The sequence below is a fragment of the Bombus terrestris genome, chromosome 9, assembly GCF_910591885.1.
Source record: "Bombus terrestris chromosome 9, iyBomTerr1.2, whole genome shotgun sequence".
Taxonomy (NCBI): Eukaryota; Metazoa; Arthropoda; class Insecta; order Hymenoptera; family Apidae; genus Bombus; species Bombus terrestris.
The window spans coordinates 15,364,011-15,382,712 of record NC_063277.1 but is presented as its reverse complement, the minus strand read 5'-3'; the positions used below and the strand labels follow the sequence as shown (position 1 = coordinate 15,382,712).

At 30.7% G+C, this 18,702-nt stretch overlaps 2 protein-coding genes across 6 annotated transcripts in view; one reads left to right on the top strand and one right to left on the bottom strand.

Moving 5' to 3' along the window:
* Positions 1-473: 473 nt before the first annotated feature.
* Positions 474-15,131, bottom strand: LOC100646064 (putative histone-lysine N-methyltransferase 1). Its single transcript, XM_020864463.2, has 4 exons — positions 14,998-15,131; positions 4,053-14,134; positions 3,740-3,979; positions 474-3,665 (listed from the first exon to the last, which is right to left on the bottom strand). Exons 2-4 carry the CDS (start codon positions 14,046-14,048, stop codon positions 3,612-3,614), a joined length of 10,290 nt encoding a protein of 3,429 aa, XP_020720122.2. The 5' UTR covers positions 14,049-14,134; positions 14,998-15,131; the 3' UTR covers positions 474-3,611.
* LOC100646300 (COP9 signalosome complex subunit 1) overlaps positions 15,017-18,702 on the top strand; it is an 8,495-nt gene continuing 4,809 nt past the window's right edge. The window contains exons 1-7 of one of the 5 annotated variants that reach the window (XM_012312173.3): positions 15,017-15,078; positions 16,211-16,275; positions 16,531-16,623; positions 16,747-17,868; positions 17,942-18,076; positions 18,157-18,220; positions 18,279-18,544. In XM_012312173.3, coding sequence (XP_012167563.1) covers positions 16,249-16,275; positions 16,531-16,623; positions 16,747-17,868; positions 17,942-18,076; positions 18,157-18,213 — 1,434 coding nt within the window. In that variant the 5' untranslated portion in view covers positions 15,017-15,078; positions 16,211-16,248 and the 3' untranslated portion in view covers positions 18,214-18,220; positions 18,279-18,544. Of the gene's footprint in view, positions 15,079-15,160; positions 15,180-16,016; positions 16,147-16,210; positions 16,276-16,530; positions 16,624-16,746; positions 17,869-17,941; positions 18,077-18,156; positions 18,545-18,702 lie in introns of those variants that run through there. The other 4 variants (XM_012312172.3, XM_012312174.3, XM_048408720.1 and 1 more) reach the window with 4 other exon arrangements.

Here is an 18,702-nt window from a genome sequence, read left to right as displayed (position 1 = left end):
AAAATTTAAAATCATTTTTCAAACTGTAAGAATCAAACATTTTAATCTACAATAAACAACTAGATTGCTCATTGAAAAAATAAATGAATTCGATCAGTCAAATATATATATAAATTTTATTCGTTTTATTTATTTACATTAAATGACTAAATTAAATTCGCCAACAATTCCTACGATACCAACTATAGACAATAATTTATATTATAAATTTAGTAAAAAATTATATATAGAACTACTATATAAATTTACTGAATTCATTTTTGAATTTTTTGTAAGTATAATCAAAACGGTTTAAATGTGAGAAAAGGAATTGCGAATAGCGTAAACTTATAAATTTTAATTTTTATAAATAATACATTGCGATAATCGTACAGTTGTACCATCTATATATGTGAAAAATAGATATATGTATACATATATAAGGATAAAGAGAAGTTAAAGGATATGCACATGATTAAGAAACAAACACCATATATGGTAATTCTTATTATTTATTGTTTCTTTAATATATTAACTAGAGTTTTGCATACACTTCTGTAGCCTAAGTACATTAACAGAAAATAATCTATTGATTCATACAGTTCTTATTTCTATTAACTAAACCTCTTATCTTAACTATGGAATGGTTTTAGTGTTTAGATATGTAACATTTTTATAGTACTTTTCAAAATATTTACGTAATATTTAAAACTTTTCAATAAATTTTATCTCTTCAGATGTCTTCAAAATTTATAGAAATATTAAATTATCACTTTTTTGAAATATTAAAATTGAGAAAAGTGCTACAAATCTAAAACACGCTTACAATTATTGTAATTTATGCCACACAATTATTCTACGTTAATCACACATTGTGTATAAAATTAGCAGAACTGTATAAATGATTTATCTGATTTAGAATTGCACAGCTAACAACCATTTTAAAAGTTAGTATTTTTGTATGGAATTATCAATTGTAAGCTTTGTAAAAATATACAATTGCACTTATTTTTCTATATAGATCTGCCCTATTTGAATGATGTCATTATATGTGATGATTTAAATGTTTAAAAATATAAAAGAATTATAAATCATAAGTAGATGGGTGTTAATAATATTGACTTACGAAAATATTGTTTATTAGTTAATAAATGTTTGTATGGACCCATCTCTATTAATTAATTTGATTTACAAACTGATTCTTAACTTGTGTGTTTACGTAAAAATTTTCTATTCTTAAATTGAATAACCTAAATTAGAAAATAAAAAGGTTTTTTATAATATAAATTTCTCTAACTGAAAATATTTGAGTCGGTGCAATCTTATAATAATTTACATTATTGGAAGTCAATAATAGAATTTTTCTAAAAAACCATTGCTCATCTAAATGAAGCATATACTAGATGTAATTTTATTTTTTAAGAATATCCTGTTTCTTTAATTAATACAACATAGTCAAATTTAAATGGAGAAATTATAAGATTCAAATCTAATGAATTATGATATCATACGATACAAGTTGTTATACATATTTATATTTTGGATGTACATAATTTACTTGGATATTTTGTAGCCACAATTAAATACTCAAAACAATTTTTGTGAAGTACAACATACATCAAACTGATACAATTTTTTTTATTTATAAAAACTTTGAAACCTTTTCTCTTCATATAATATACAAGTGATGCATATTTATATTATATTAAATGTATATGTATAAGTAATATTATGCATATTTGAACTTTAGATGAATATAAATTTCTTAAAATTTAGGCACATAGAACACACAATGATATCATAAAATATTTGCATAACAAAACTTCAATCATGAGAACATTTTTCTTAATTTATACCACTATATTATACGTATTTTATATACCTGTGAAGATATTCAAGGGATACCACTGTTTAGATACTTTTTTATTACAATTACAGTAAAAGAGTTATAAAACAAATATGATGTACATATTTATAGAAATGTCATTTATAGTTATTATGCAGTGGTATATTTATTTTAATGTTCTCATAATTGCAGCATATATAATGCATATTTTATACAAGAATATTAGAAATATATAGCTTCATTTAATCTTACATAATATACATAACACGATACGACAAATACTGTTAGGTGTATTTTAAGGCACTCGTGCAAATAAAATATGAAACAGTTAAAACAAACCTATGAGAAACAAAACATTAAGTCGAATAACAATCGATAGACTTATATATATATATATATATATATATTATATATTTCTTTTATTTGGTTGCATTCAATGATTAAACTAGATTTTTCAATAAAGTGACTTTTAATGTATTTTCATTCTTTGGAATGTAAACCAGAAAGAATAAAATTATAAGACAATTGTAGATATAGTCTGTTAACCCTGTATTAGCATAATAGCTGTTTTTTAGCCTCTTAACAAGGAATATATTTATTCCATCCCACTTTATAACCAGGAACTTATTCTTTAAGGATCTTTCCCACTTCCAATATACATATATCAATAGAATAATAAGAAAAACATTTGTAACATTTAAAAACAATTAAAAGCTTTGTTATTTGTATAAACAATAACTCATTAGGCACACCTAAATGGTTTGAATCAAACATAAACACGTGATGGGGGAGTGAACATTATTTATATTATATGTAGATTTTCTACTGAACTATGAGATGTTACTGCTTATGTCAATTAAATAAATAATTTTTTTAAAAGAATTGTTGTATAAAGACTTAGTTTATACTTATTAAAAATAAATAGAATAGAAAAATTTGATTTAGAATCACAGTAATAAGCATAATTAATATTTTGGGAAATTTACATATTGTTTAACTTTCTTTTTTAAATTAAATTGTTTAACATTCACTAACATTGTTTACGAATGTACGAAATGTACGAATTGTGGATACTTTAACATTTCATAGTTCATTTTATCTTGTAACATATAGTATAGACATATTTTACTTTGACTGCCCCTGTTTCAAATATATAATTTTATATAAATGTAACTATATATAGATTTAGGTCTGTGTAACATTGCAAGGATCCATATTCTTTTTTAAACAAGAATAATAAATATATATATATATGTGTCTGTGTATATATATATATATATGTATTTATACATCGTATATATAAGTCTTTTCACGATATAAATAAAGATTTATAACGAGCACATTCACTTATCATATTACTCATATTTTCATTTGTACAAATAAGAGACTGTGTAGTCCTCAAAAACTATAAATAATCTAACGTACACATGTATCTTTTTTTTTACTATGATCTTTGGCTAAATATCTACTTAAAATAATTTTTTTTCTCAAGTAACTCTTAACAATTAACATCAATCAACAAAGCTCTCTTTTGTTGCAAAGTTCATAGATGTTAATTTCATTGTCTTTGTATACATTTATTTATAATAGTACATAGTATGATTACCAACAGTAGTAATCATACTAAAGATGTACAATTCCATTAAGATTAAAAGAATTACAGAATAAACTTTGTGTTTAGCATTATAGTACGTTTTTTAAAGGTACTCACATTATTTGTTCCAGTATAGTTAATCACAGGAAATGCATCTATGCAGCCAAAGTAATTTATAGTAACTTGTTGCTATCATTCTTTCGTTTTATGATCCTGTTGTATATATTCAACACATTTTGCAACATCCTATGAAACGTAATTGACAAGATTAAGTATATGAAATTCACAGTAGACAAATAGTACATAAAGAATAATTGTACCTGAACGGCAATTTGTAAAGGCGTCAATTCCCCAATGGAACAGTCATTACGAATCACATTTGCTGGCAAAAGTCTTGGACAAGGTTTGCCAGTGAACAGAATAAAAAGTGTATGGATGCTTTTACGCTGTGTTGATTCCATATAACGATGTTGGTATCCGGCTAAATGTCGACGATGTCGTGAAGTTGTAGGAAACCATCTTTCGCATAAATTACAATATCTTTTATGCTTTATTGTTGCCTGTAATAAACTATTAAAATTAGCTTCATTTGTGCTTATATAAAAACTTTGTAATCAAGGCAAATATTTTCACCTTTTCATGATAAGCTAATTGCATTATAATATCAGCAATAGTCATTCCACAGTCTTTATAGGAATGTTTTTTATTCTCTTCTATCTTCTCCATTTGATTCATCGCTTTGTTCTCCATCAATTTTGCATCTTCTACTACATGTTCAACCTCTTCTTGATTTGTTATAACAGGTGGAGATCTGGAACTATCTCTATCTGAGCTGGAATCAAAATTTAAAACAAACTCTGGCACTAATAATGGCATGTTGTCTTCCTTTATTTTTGTGTCATTTGAATTATCATTATCTTTCTGATTCTCATTGCTACTGCTAGTTTTCTTCACAGATTTTTCCTTCTCCACCTTCTCCAAGTCCTTGGTATTGTTATATCTGTTTGATAGACCAGAGTTTATTACTATTGTGTTTGCTGTTATTTCATCAAATTTCTTAGAAGCTTTCAAAGAAATGGTAGTTGGCTCTAGTACATTGCTATCTTCATATGTAGAAGCTGTAGGGTAATCCATGGAATAAATTTCATTTTGTTTTGAACAGCTTTCTTTAACTTCCTTTATATCCATGTTACTAGAAGATATGCATGCTTTTTTTTCTGAACTTCTAGATTTTCCACTTACTTTCTCTCTATCATTCTGACTATTAGAACATGCTTTTTCAGACTTGTCTAATGATTTTCCAATATCCTTGAAAGTGAAACTTGAGCCTTGCTTCTTTTCAGCTACAGTCCTATGTCGTGATTTTTTTCTTTCTACATCTTCATTTTCAGATTTTGTCAAACATTTCTTTAGTGTTTCTTTAGCAGCTAGTACTTCTTTAATTAACAAGTCATTACAATAAAAATTATCATTTGATCTTCTCTCTAGATTTTGTAATTGCTGTTTATTCATTAAGAAGGTATATTCATTTTGATCAGAACTATTTTGTGAAGCATGTTGAAATTCATTGAGGAATGCCTTCGTCGAACCTTCAATGTACTTACTCTTGGAATGCGATGCATAGTCGATTTTCGATGTAAATACCTCAGAACATATATTTTTATTGTCAATAAGTTCCAATTCTAATTCCAATTGAGTTGGAATTGCATCCACCATATCTATTCTACTAATGTTCTCAAATTCAGAGTTCTTCACTTCATCATCGCTATTATCTGGTGACGCTGGCAAAATTTCTATCGTAGTTTGACTTTCATCTGAGGAATCGACTTTAATTATCGAACTATCGTTATCATTATAATTATCTGAACGAGTAACAGAGTCTAGAAATTTGTCTTCTATAAGGGGCGTATTCTCTTTGGTCCCAAAAGTTGAGTATTCCTTCTTCACAACCATCATATCATTGTCTTCATTTGTCAGAATGTCTTTAAAGGAATGTTTTGTTGCAGTTTCTACCATTTCACTCTCACTTTCATCGTTCTGATTATGATGTATTTGTCTACTCTGGGAAAATAATTTTTTCTTTCCTTTCCTTTTAATATTCCTGCTTTCACTATCATCAGATTTTAAAATAGTCACATTATCAGTTTTACTTAAATTAGCATCAAACTCAGTAATTGATTTTGAGTTAATTTTCATGTAATCAGAATCTGATAATCTTCTCTGTTTGCATTTAGCAGGAGACAAACTAGACACTGAATTAGATCTAGGTAATTTTACTTTATTGTCATCAATCACATCTTCATTGCTAATATCCTTTATTTGTGCAGACAAATCAAACTTATCACTTAATGTGATTTTTGATTGCTTCCAATCTTTCACCATATGGTCCAAAACATCTAATCTTTGTAATTTTACTTTTGGTTGCCATTTGGACGTTTCAGTGATTGAAGTCTTTTTACTTTTGCTAATTTCGCATTTAAATTCTGTGCCAATTTGAGTTCTTTTTATTATAACCTTAGGAATCTTTTCCATAATGCACTGAGGAAATTTCTTCTTTAACTCATCATTAATTGTTATGTTGTTATCATACTTGGCAGTGTGTTTTGAATCCTCCTCCTTTATTCTTTTTATTTTTTTTGAAGAAACTCTAGGAATATTTGAATTGTTCCCTCTATCTTTTTCTGGTGACAAAGTTCTATTTTCTTCTTGTTTTTTTACCTTTGATTTTGATGTTTTTTCAATTTCTATGTCGCTGGACATCGACTCATGAAAATTTGTATCTTCATCAGAATCAGTACCTTCTGATTCTGAACTCTCCTTCATTTTGATTCTTTTACTTTCTTGCATTTTAAGCTTTTTAATCTTCATTTTTGGAATGCTCTTCTTAATAGTCTTACGTTTCAAGTATACCTTTAAGTCCTTAGATGATATATCCTCCAACTTTATCCTCACCTTAGGTACCTTATTTTCATAATTATCATATTTTAAAGTGTATGATTCAAAATCACTGTTATCCATATCCATACTTTCTTCATTTTGTTCTGGAAGAAAAGATTGCGTTTTATCAGACTTAGTTTTCTCTAAAATTTCAACCGTTGGAGTTACAGAGCGTGATCTATTTTTCATTATGATCACTTTTGGTATTTTTGGACGTACTTCGGACAATAATTTTGCATCGTATCTACTGCAGGTTTCAGAGGAATCTATGTAATCTAGTGAGCATACTGGTTTCGAATTTGAAGCATCAGTTTTCTTTATAACCAGCTTGGGTATTGCTATCATGTCTATATCTGAAGAATGAGTCGAGCTTTTGGAAAAGGCTTGTTTGACAAGAATTTGCTCTTCTTTCTGTTCATCTATTTCAGCTTTATCTTTGCTGTTTTCAGCATCAGTTGGAGAGTTTTTAATAAAGCAACATGTATTAAGAACAGTTATTCCTTTATCTTCCAAAGTATCTTGATCGGAATCTGTTTCATGTTTAGAGACAACTGGCAGATCATCTGATCCACCTTCATCCTTTAAATCATCAGTTATTACATCTTGCTTCACTGAAGTTTCTTCTATATGGTCATTTGATAAAATAATTTCTATTCCACTTCTGTTTAATCCAATTTCTGTAATATTTTCATCTTCAGTATGAATTTCATCTTTTGAGGAACCAATAGAACTTGTTTTTTCAGTAATTACGTTATTTATTTGGTCAGAATTCACATCAACATTGTCTTCATGTTCAATACATTCAATAGAAATGTGTTTTGTATTATCTTCTTGATCAATTGTTTTGTTTGTCAGTACTGCCTGAGATTCAGATTCCTTTTGATTAATTGCAGAAGTGTCTTTCAACAGAGTATCATTGTTTGGATCTTCTAAATCCTTATTATTTCCTTCTTTTACTTTGTTTATATCTTTTTCGTGCTCTTGATCTTCACTTGAAATTTCAACTTCTTTATTAAATTGCACAGTTTCTTCTTCACATTTTGAGATATTTTCTTGACTAATGTTCTGCTCAGATTCTTTAATTATTTCATTAAACGCGACTTTTGGACATTTTGAAAACAAAAGTTCTTGTGAAACCTGATTAGATGCATTATTAGAATCTATTTGAAGCTCAGAAACTTCTTTTATTATGTCTGTTTCAAACATTGGTACTCTAACGTGATTAGTTTCTGATTTATTATTACTATCTGTATTTTCTATATTTTCAAGATTATTTTTTGATTCTAGGGAAATTTGACTATCAGGCAAGTTTACGTCAATTTCTTCTTTCTGCTCCTTAGCATCTGTTCCATCTAAAGTAATTTTTTCATCATTCTTTTTCTTTTCAAGATCGTGTAAACTAACTTGCTTATCTTTATCCAATAAAGATTCTTTGATAAGCAATTTTGAAATCAGTGATTCATTTTTTGGAACTACATTCTTCTCTTCATTTTCAAGAGTAGTTATAATTTCAACTTTATCAATAATTTGATCCATACATTCATTGCCCGAATTTTTATCTTTATTTGTCTGAAAGTTTTCTGATGTGATTTCCGAATTATCTAGCATTAAAGATTCATTTACATTATTTTCAACATTTTGTTTTTTCTGTTTCGACTGTAAAGAAGTTAATAGAATATCCGAATCTATATGAGATATGCAATTATCTATACAATTATTATTAGCGCTTACACAATTTTCACTCTTTCTATAAATATCAAGGATTTGAAATTGATCCATTTGCGCCTCCTCTAAATCCATACCATTATCTTTATCTGAAAGATCATCAGTTACGTTCTCTTTACTTTTACATTCCAGATCTAATTCATCAATAGACATCTCCTCTTTTTGTGGTTTAGGGATAGCTATGCTTTTATTCTCTGTAATCTGATCTTTCTTACAATTATTCCCCTCAGCAACGCGATTTTTACTGCGATCCATGATCTGTTCATCAGAATCGCTGCTGCTATACATTTTATCCATTTTATAATGATCAGTCCAAATAGCATTATTGTTTCTAATGCTGTGAACATAATCTTTATATTTAACATGATTTTTACCATAGAATTCATCTGAATAATTTCTTTTTCTATCATAAAGATACTTGGTATTCTTATATTCATACTTTTTCTTGTCATTAAGACTATAATGCCGCTTTTTCTTGTACATTTTACGAAATTTTGAGTTGTAATAGTTGTTCCAGGTATCCGTGTAGTGGGACTTTTTCACAGAGGAGTAAGATTCTCGTTTACGAGCCTCCATCATTAATTCGTGATAAGTGAATCTTCGATTAGGACTATAGGATATCTTTCCGTCTTTGGTAGTGTATACAGGAACAGTATGGAGGTCCTCTAGTTTATCTATGCTCGAGAATATCGGATTTACATACCCGCTGCTACTTTGGAACATGTCGCAGTCTTCAAAAATATCATCTATCTTTGGCTTCTTCCATTTGCCTGTATAATCTTCTTCTTCATCCAATTCCTCATCCACGCGTTTACCGCGATCTAACTCTATCCCAGAATATTTGCCAAATTTGAAATCCAAATTACTCAAATTATTTAATGACTTGGCTTTGAGTTCGATAAAGTTGCTTTCTGGCAGTTTTATAGAAGTTTTTGAGTGAGATACACTCGCTATCTCGTTTTCTATTATATTTGAAATATTCACGAAATTCGTGGAACCTTGCTTTTGTATCCTTGCCAATTGATCATCATCTTCACATATAAAATTATCTTCCTTATCGTCTTCGAACTTATTCTTTCCCTTAACTTTATTATTTGCATCGATTGTGGCAGTATTTGATATTGCACTTTTTGACTTAATTATATCCACGTGATCAATAGCGTAACTAGTATTCCCGATTATCTCGGCTTTCGATATATCTTTACAGAATACATTGTTGCGCGAAGATTTGCTAAAAGACTGATTATCTGAAATTAAATTGCATGTTTCCTTAGAAATGATAGAATTAATTTCCTCGCTTGTCTCTAGCGAAGTTCTCCTATCTTTTTTAAGCGTTATTCTTAAATTTTTCTCCGTTTCGCTTTTACCCTGATTCGTTTCTGTAATATCTACAACCGTATCGGATTTCTCAAACACTCTGTGAGCTCTTTCGGGTAATTTTGAGTTGCCTTCTTGATCCGTAGCGTGTAATCTACGTTGACAGTCCAACGTATTCGAAAAGGAAAGTGAATCGTCAATTTCATACAGGCTGCGATCGTCGTAAAATATTCGCTTGTTCTGCTCCTGTCCCTTCGAGTTTCTATCTGTACATGACACGTTGATTTCAATTTTAATTCCCTCCAGAGGGTCTTTTGTGTGTTCTTGGCTTTTGTCTCCAAGAAGTAACTCTTTACCAATATCACTGTCTTTAATTTTCAAGTTTACATTAGCAACTTGAATATCAAAGTCAGCATTTTTTATTAAATTTTTCGAACATGAGTGGCTTTTTGATTCTTCCTGTGTCATCAGATTCTCTGAATTTAAATTAATTGGAGATACAGAATTTTGTTCCAAACATACCTTGTGTCCCAGTTTATAACTTTTAGATTTCGATTTTTCATCTTTATTATTATCATTATATGTATCGTGAGCCTGATACGACTTTTCTTTCTTCTTTCTATACTCTTTTAGCAAACGCATCTCCTCCGCAGTGTATGTAACGTCTCCATCAACACTTTTCAAATCTTTTTGCAGTAACTTAGAAGTTTGAGATTGAATATTTTCCTGCAATGTTGAAACTATTTTACTTGATACACGTTTCTTCATTTCTGCCTCTTCAGAAAGTTCTTTGGTATTTGTATTATTTATCTTGGTTGGGAACTCGGATGATTTCTCACTCATGATCCTGTCTGTGGTGCCGTGCGTCCTCTTATTATTTAAAGTAACATTATCCTTTATCACAGCAGCGGAATAGTGTTTGTATTGAGAAATCGTATGGCACACAGAATGCTCTCCGCCTTGGGACGAGCTTGAATCTTCTAACTTCCTCGTATCAGAAACCTTTGATTGTTTCAAATGATCAGCATCCCTCTTTTGACCTAGATTTCTATCTAAGTATTTATCTATGCATTTTTCTTCCCAGTTTATTGCTTCTCTTGCTCTTTTTCTGACATCTAGATCAAGTTCAGAAAGCGTTGAGCAGCTAGCATTTGTAGATACAATCGAAGTCTTTATCTTCTTCCTCCTAAGCTCTTTATCATTTTTCAATGCTTGCGACTCATCATCAGATATTGTTGGACTTAAATTTGCATTAGGATCAATGTTATCGTTCAACTTACTTTTCTCTATTCCCGGTTTTACCGTTTCCGTCGATCTTCTAATGTTTTTGTGTCTCCTTTCGTACGAATAATCGGGAGAGTCGAGATCTGATCTCTTCTCCCCTTCAACAACTTCCTCCAGTTCATACTCCATGGATGTTAAAACACCACATGTATCAGAAACTCTAGTATCATTTTCCTTGCTATCTACTAAGCATACTTTCTTTTTCACAGTAGTGGTCCCGAGATTTTTCATCTGTTTATTTTTAATTATTTCATTTGATTTCACTTTAGAGTTGTTAGACAACTCAAAATTATTCAAAGTTTCCTCTTGCGCATGTCCAGTCTTGGTTTCATTATTTTTGTAATGGTTCTCCTTTTGAAATTCCAACTCCAAAGTACCAAGGGATCTATTCTTTACTTTATCCTCGCTATTTAGCTGTGTAAAACTAATTACTGGGCTGTTCTGCATTACTTCTATCATATTTGTGGATATTGATAAGTCTTCCATGTTCTGCGAAGATTCTTCAGTGTCAGAATGAATAGGAGTGTTCAGAGTAGTAGATATTGGTGTGCACTCTGAGGTTGGTAAATCTGGTAAACTAATATCATCAGGATTGTGGGATTCTTCAAAACTATGCTGTTTCTTTAGTTCAATGTTATCACTAACATCCAGATTATCTTTTTCTGATGTCGATAAAACTCTTAATCCTTGGTTATTTATTGGTATTGTAGTCGTTTCAGAAATACTAGAATTTTCCATATTTGTATTCTTATCTATGTCACCCAAAGATGTGGGATAATCAACAGACAGTATATGGGTATTACTCTTACTCTGCTGCTCAGTATTTTCGACAGCCATGGCCTCAATTTCATTATTACTCGGCCCCCTAAAAAAAGGTATTGCCTTTTGCTTCTCCAAAGCTTGTATAACTTGACTATTAGGTGCTCCCAGAATGTTTGCTATTTCTAAATTGTCTACTATGTGAATTGTGGGTATTTCGTCAGGACCATTGCTAATACAATGTATGATACTCCCAGGTTTCACCACACCTTCTCCAATCGTTCTTTTGGAAGTTTTAGCGATCTCAGAATTGTCAGCTGCGGAATACGATATTGTCAAACAGTCTTGGGCTGCTATTACATTCGTTTCACTTTGTTTATTACTTTCTAAGGTTTCGTTCGAGCAAAAACCATTTTTTCTTGGAACTTCCGAGCCCTGTGGTGTTTTCGATGAAAGATCTATATTTTCATAGCTTACTACAACAACAGGGGTTGTTTCACTTAAAATTGTGTCCGGTATGTTAGTCGGTCCCTCTTCGTCATCAGTTTCGTCCCAATTAGCCAAAAATTGTCTTACGTCCAGATCCGGTTTATTAGCGAATTCTTTCGAGGCTTTTTGCTGTATCATCGTTTCGTTGCTAGTATTAGTACTTAAAGTATTAAAGGTGTGACTCTCGCTTGTTTGTACTTTTAGTTGATTTTGATTAAAGTCCTTGTGTATAGAGAACTGATTCTGTTTCTGAAACGTTTCTGCACAAGAGGAAGGAACATGTTCATTTTGTTGGGGAATTATTAACTGCTCTGGTTGCTGCGATTGCTGGCACTTCTCGTTGGCCATGGCAATATCTTGGTCTTTATTTTGCTTATCCATATTTTCTGGTGCTTGCTCTACAGTTGGTGGTGCATGCTGCACTTTAGAGAAATTATCCGGTAAATAACTGGAATTTATTAACATACCATTTTGATCGAACTGCAAATTAATAGGCGGCACTGCAGTATTTACTGGTGTTGTTACACGTGGAGTTTGTTGAACTGGATTTTGATAGCCAGACGATTGTTGCAATTTTAATACTTCTCTATATCTAAGAATACATTCTTTGTATTTGGGATGAGACTGATAGCCAGGTATCCTACTCAGTTCCCTAAGATGATTTTCTATTGAAAATTTTTGCATTGCTATTTTATGTTGATACACTTGATGCTGTGGAGGAGAGTTATGCATAAAGGTATTCTGCATTTTATTCATCATTGCAGTATTATTAGTGGTTTCTTGGCATTCGTGAGAGATTTCTGCGGGAATGTTTCTTGGATATTGCGAATTGAAGTATGAATTTTGAGAAGAGGATACCATATTCGCGTTTACATTTACAGTAGGCATTCCTTTGGGTATCATATTGCTATTTTGATATTGGCATTGTTTATTGTTGAATTTTTGTTGGGCTATGAAATTTTGTTCTTGCTGCTTAAGCATTCCTGAATTTGGTATATTCATGCTATTTGTTTTCGTATGTTCTTTCACAGGATAAGGGTATTTCTGTTGCTCTGTAGAATAATTGTAACCTTGCATGGAGTAATTGTGAAATATTCCCGAAGATGAATAATTTCTATGCATTATGTGATCCTTGTGATACTTATAATCTGCAAAGTTTCTTCTATGATCTACAGTGGGCGCATTGGGCAACACAGGGCTCATTACTTCTTTACTTTCTAGATTATCTTTTCTAAAATTACAATTATTTCCAAACTGCCTATTTTCGATCTGATAATTCGATGGATGTACATTATCTCTGTATGAACCATTATTTTGGTATGATCCATATTTTTCCCACTGCTGGTAATTAATGTTTGGATCTGAATTGCAACACATTCCTTTGCAAGGGATAAATGAAGAAGGTGGTACAGATTTTCCAGAAGGTGGTAGTGGACCAACATTAGTGTTTCTTGGTCCCATATTTCCAGCTCCAGAACTTGAACCAGATACTGATGCAGGTCCATGCCTAGAACCAGGTCCAAACATAGGACTAGTTCCAGTATTAGGATTGGTTCCAATTCCTGGTCCAGAATTGGTTCGAGGTCCATGGACAGGTCCAGGTCCTGTTCTAGGTCCAGGGATAGGTCCAGGCCCTGTTCTAGGTCCAGATGATGTATTTAAATTGCAGCTTGCTCCATTTAGATGACCAATAGGTCCATTAAAAGGTCCTTGGTTGCTTCTATATCCTATGTCATCATTTATATTTCCGATATTAGTGTTTCTAGGATCCACAGAAGCATTTATGTTATCTAACATAGGATTCCTTGTATTTGGAGAACCATAATGACCAATGCAATTCTGCATTTGCACCATAGATACAAGAGGGCTGTTATTTGGAATGGTTGAGCCATTTGAAACATTGTTAAAAGATTGATAGTTTCTTGGATTGTAACTTGCATCGTTCTGATGCTTGTTCAGACCTTCTGAACTAAGGCTAATTGCATTTAGTGTTGGTGGACTGGCACCAGGAATGTATGAAAGGTGGCCAGAATTCACATTTTGTGTAGAAGGTGTGACTTCATTTGTCTGCGAGACATTATATTGGTGCCAATCTGGCATATTCCCACCGTAGTTCATTGTACATTGTTTTATTACAAATTTATAGTATTTATCTCATTCCCTTTATCCACAAAAAATAATTGCACTAGAGGCAGGAGCAGAACCTATAGAAACAAAATTACACTTCTTTAATTTTTTGTAGTTATATCTTTATTTATAGAATTATATCAATTTACTGTAAGTTACTTTAAACATTGTTTGTTAAAAAAATTAAAAAGATATTTATATAAGGTAGTAATAACAAAGATACACTTTCAAAAATGATTAAATTATCAATCAATTAAGGACACTCACATGTTTTGATACAGTGCTGTGTTTATTTGTTATATTTATATACATCTATATAACTTTCTAAATCTATTTTATCCTTATTAAAAGATAAGTAAAATCATATTTCTATATCTGTTGAAAATAAAAGTTTTATCGGACTTGCTCCATTTTCGTGATATGTACACCAATATGTCAAAATACTTGTCATGCGCTATTACAAAAACAGTTTGAATGTTATTTAAAATCTCAAGTTTTATAACTAACGTAAATAATCGGTAAGAAAAATCGGGCGATACGATTTATAAATTCGTTTTGGTAACTTTTGCTCCAATTTTCTCAATTATAGAAGTGATCTATTCAGACCCGACTGGCAGTTGCCAACGGCGGACGTTATCGCGCAGTAAATCAATTTTCTGTTTTAAAATCGTACTTTCTCGCAAAGCGATTTAATAGAAAGGACACATTTTCCATATAAAACACCTGTCATCATAAATATACTTCAGCGAACGGACCTTGAACGTGCAAAGGTTGACAAGGTTCACATATTTTAAGAAAAATGTTTCGTTAATACTTTGTTTGATTGTGTATTAATGAAAATATGCAGAAACTTGAAAAATTAACATTGTAAAATGTGCGAATTTTCACTTTTTAATTTATTTGTCTGATGTAAATCAAGAAAAATTCAATTAAATCTTACCTGCACGTTAATGCAATTCACAGTATATACGCCATATTGGACACGACTACTAGACAGACATCACGCGTCTTCTGAAACCAGGTAGCTTAGCTACGTTTCATTTTAATCGTTACCGTTCGATCGTATCGACCACACACACCATACTTTTTGCATTCCCTGTAAAATATTTGAAACGTTCAAAGGTATATTTTCACCATTACCAAAATATTGGACACACGTGAACGTGCATTTTCCATACTGAATGGAAATAATGTATTTATCAGCAACGGTTATTTTTCACGGGCTCATATATAATCGACACGGAAAATAATACGCGCGATTAGCGTTGCGTAAACGCAATACAAGCTTTGTTTTTGTCGATGAAAGATACGTTCCATGCATTAGGAGGAAATGAACAATCATACAAAAAATAATGTATATTATTTAATTTAATGTAAAATATATAAATTACAATACTAAATATATAAGCAAATATACATAAATTTTATAATGTATAGCATCAGTTAATGTATTTAGTATACAAAAATATTATATTATATATTTTAATGAAACATTAAAACGTTATTATTATCGCTGGAAATACTGTCATAAAACTAATTATGTATGTGCTCCCGACGAGTTATCAAGAATCTTCTTTCGTTATTTTATATTTTCTATCTATACAGTATTCGATCTGATCCAGTAAAAGATAGAGTTTCGTGTTACTATTAATCAATTCGTAATAAGTATTTAAAAGTTTAGACCGCGAATAGGTATTTCGTTATACGAAAACATTTCATCTATGCTCCAAAAAAATTTGTTCTAATGAACATAATTTTTTGTTGCTCGTTCGTTGCACAGTCATGTCAAAAAATGAGTTATGGCAGTTGTAAAGAATTATTAATGCGATGTAAAATAATAGTAACTATTTTAAATAACTATTTCACTGTTTCAAAATCAGAGCAAAGTATTTAAGTTAATTAAAATTTATTAAAATATATCAATTTTAAATAAGAGAATAATTAGCTGTTATTGATTTATTTAAAGTAACATACCTTAGCGAATTTCAGAATTTTATGCAAATCAAAATCTGTCGAAATAAAATTATGACAGTGGAAAATGTTTAATCGCTCCAAGTTGCCTGCACTGCTCCAACTATACATGATACATGTGTGTATAACTTGGTTCTCTATTGCACATTACATTACTGTTATAAAGTTTTGTTTTGCTTCAGAGTTTCTCGGCTATTTTACATAAAAGAAAACGTTTGTCATGCCGTTACAAGTTCACGATGTTCAGGTAATTATTTCAGAACAATGTACAGTGTAAATGTTCATGTAAATAGAATATTTCAGGGGTAGCAAAATCGTGACAAATTCAAATGTTGTTCGTTTTCGTGTTATGTTTTTTTCTATATTATAATTATTATGTCAGTTCGGTAAAATCTATTTTTAATTTTATTATCTTTGTATTTTATATTTCTATTGTTTGGGGTACTGCGAACTAGGAATTTATTTTTGTACAAAATATATGTTGATGTTTTTTTATATGTAGCAAAATGTTGTGGAGCCTATGCAAGTTGATGCTCCTGCAGAAGATAATGATAATGCAGAAGAAGAACCATATATTGTGGAAAATCCAACATTGGTAAATATAATTCTCTTTTGAATCTCTTGTCTTTGATAGTTGTCAATGTTCTTTAGAAATTTGTACATATAGTTTTGATATTACAAAGTAAATATGAGAATTTTTGGTTTTACTTCTTTTCAGGACTTGGAAGTTTATGCCAATAGCTACAATGGACTTGCTAAACTATACAGGCTTATATACATAGCTGACCATTGTCCAATGTTAAGAATAGAAGCACTTAAGATGGCTATATCGTATGTGATGACAACATATAATGTTTCTTTGTATATCATATTACACAAAAAATTAGTGCAAGCTGTAGGCACACCTGGACTGCCAGATGTTGCAGCACAGTCAACATCTCAAGATATGTTAACTTTAGACCAGGCTTGGGTTGAAACACGTTCAAAAAAGGCTGCTTTAAAATTAGAGAAATTTGATACAGACCTTAAAAATTATAGAAGTAATTCAATTAAAGAAAGTATCAGAAGAGGTCACGATGATTTAGGGGATCATTATCTAGATTGTGGAGACCTCGTCCATGCCTTAAAATGTTATTCTAGAGCAAGGGATTATTGCACTAGTGGGAAACACATTGTTAATATGTGTCTAAATGTTATTAAAGTTTCCGTTTATTTGCAAAATTGGGCTCATGTACTGAGCTATGTAACAAAGGCGGAAAGTACACCAGATTTTTCCGATGTTCATGGCAAAGATAACAATCAGTCTATAGTTACAAAATTAAAAGTTGCAGCTGGTCTAGCAGAACTAGCAACCAGAAAATACAAAATGGCTGCAAGACACTTTTTACAAGCTTCATTGGATCATTGTGATTGCCTTGAATTGTTGTCTCCTGGAAATGTTGCTTTGTATGGAGGACTCTGTGCTTTGGCAACGTTTGACAGGCATGAATTACAAAAACAAGTCATTTTTAGCAGCTCCTTTAAGTTGTTTCTAGAATTGGAACCACAGTTAAGAGATATCATTTTCAAATTTTACGAGTCAAAATATGCATCCTGCTTAAAATTGCTAGATGAAATTAAGGATAATATACTTCTGGATATGTACATAGCACCACACGTGAATGTTTTATATACACAAATTCGGAATAGGGCATTGATACAATATTTTAGTCCATATTTAAGTGCAGATATGAGACGTATGGCAACTGCTTTTAACAGAACAGTTTCAGAATTGGAAGATGAGCTTATGCAATTAATTCTCGATGGTCAGATACAAGCTCGTATAGATTCTCATAATAAGGTAATTATTGCTATCACTAGTTAATATTTTTATGAAAAATAATTTTTTCATTTGATTTGTTATGTATACTTAGATTCTATATGCAAAGGATGTCGATCAACGTAGTACAACTTTCGAGAAATCTATGAGCGTTGGAAAAGAATATCAGAGACGTACGCGCATGTTAATCTTAAGGGCCGCAATGTTGAAGCAACAGATTCAAGTTAAAGTAATTGTATTCATTGTGATTAAATTTTATGATAGGATAAAAGTTAAAAAGTGTTAATATTTTTTTTAATACTGTTACAGAGTCCACAGCGTGATAATACTCAAGGGGGAGAAATGTCAGTTACTTGGAAGCAATAATTCAGTGGTAAGAATTTGAACTGTGATTTATGTTAACCTTTTGGTTGATAAATATATTTATGCAGATGAACTGCCATGGTCAGTAAGATTTGAAAAAGTACTTCGATACCGTATTGGACATATTATTAATAAATATTTGAGATGCTGATACTGAATTTGAATCTTCGATAGATGTTACGGAATATGTATATAATGCATTACACTATAAGTAAAAACAAAGCTAGTATTTTCAAAAATGTGTTAATTACACGTATGAACAAATCTTTGATAATATATAATGTACACTAAAGACTTTATTATCAATAAATATATGAATACCTTTTTTCATGCACAAACGTTTTATTTTCTGTATTATCCGCGTTTGTTTTATATAGTATACATATTTATTTTTTTATATTAACTGTCACATAAAGTAATTCAAAGAAATTAGTAAAAAGTACTTTTTCTTTAAAAAAAGATTAAATTTTTTATATTATCTCAATACGTATT

Coding starts and splice junctions, on each gene's coding strand:
- LOC100646064 (XM_020864463.2), bottom strand. CDS start 14,048: ATGAACTACGGTGGGAATATGCCAGATTGGCACCAATATAATGTCTCG. Junction 3,980..4,052: donor AATTAGCTTATCATGAAAAG/GTGAAAATATTT, acceptor AGTTTATTACAG/GCAACAATAAAGCATAAAAG. Junction 3,666..3,739: donor CTTTACAAATTGCCGTTCAG/GTACAATTATTC, acceptor TACGTTTCATAG/GATGTTGCAAAATGTGTTGA.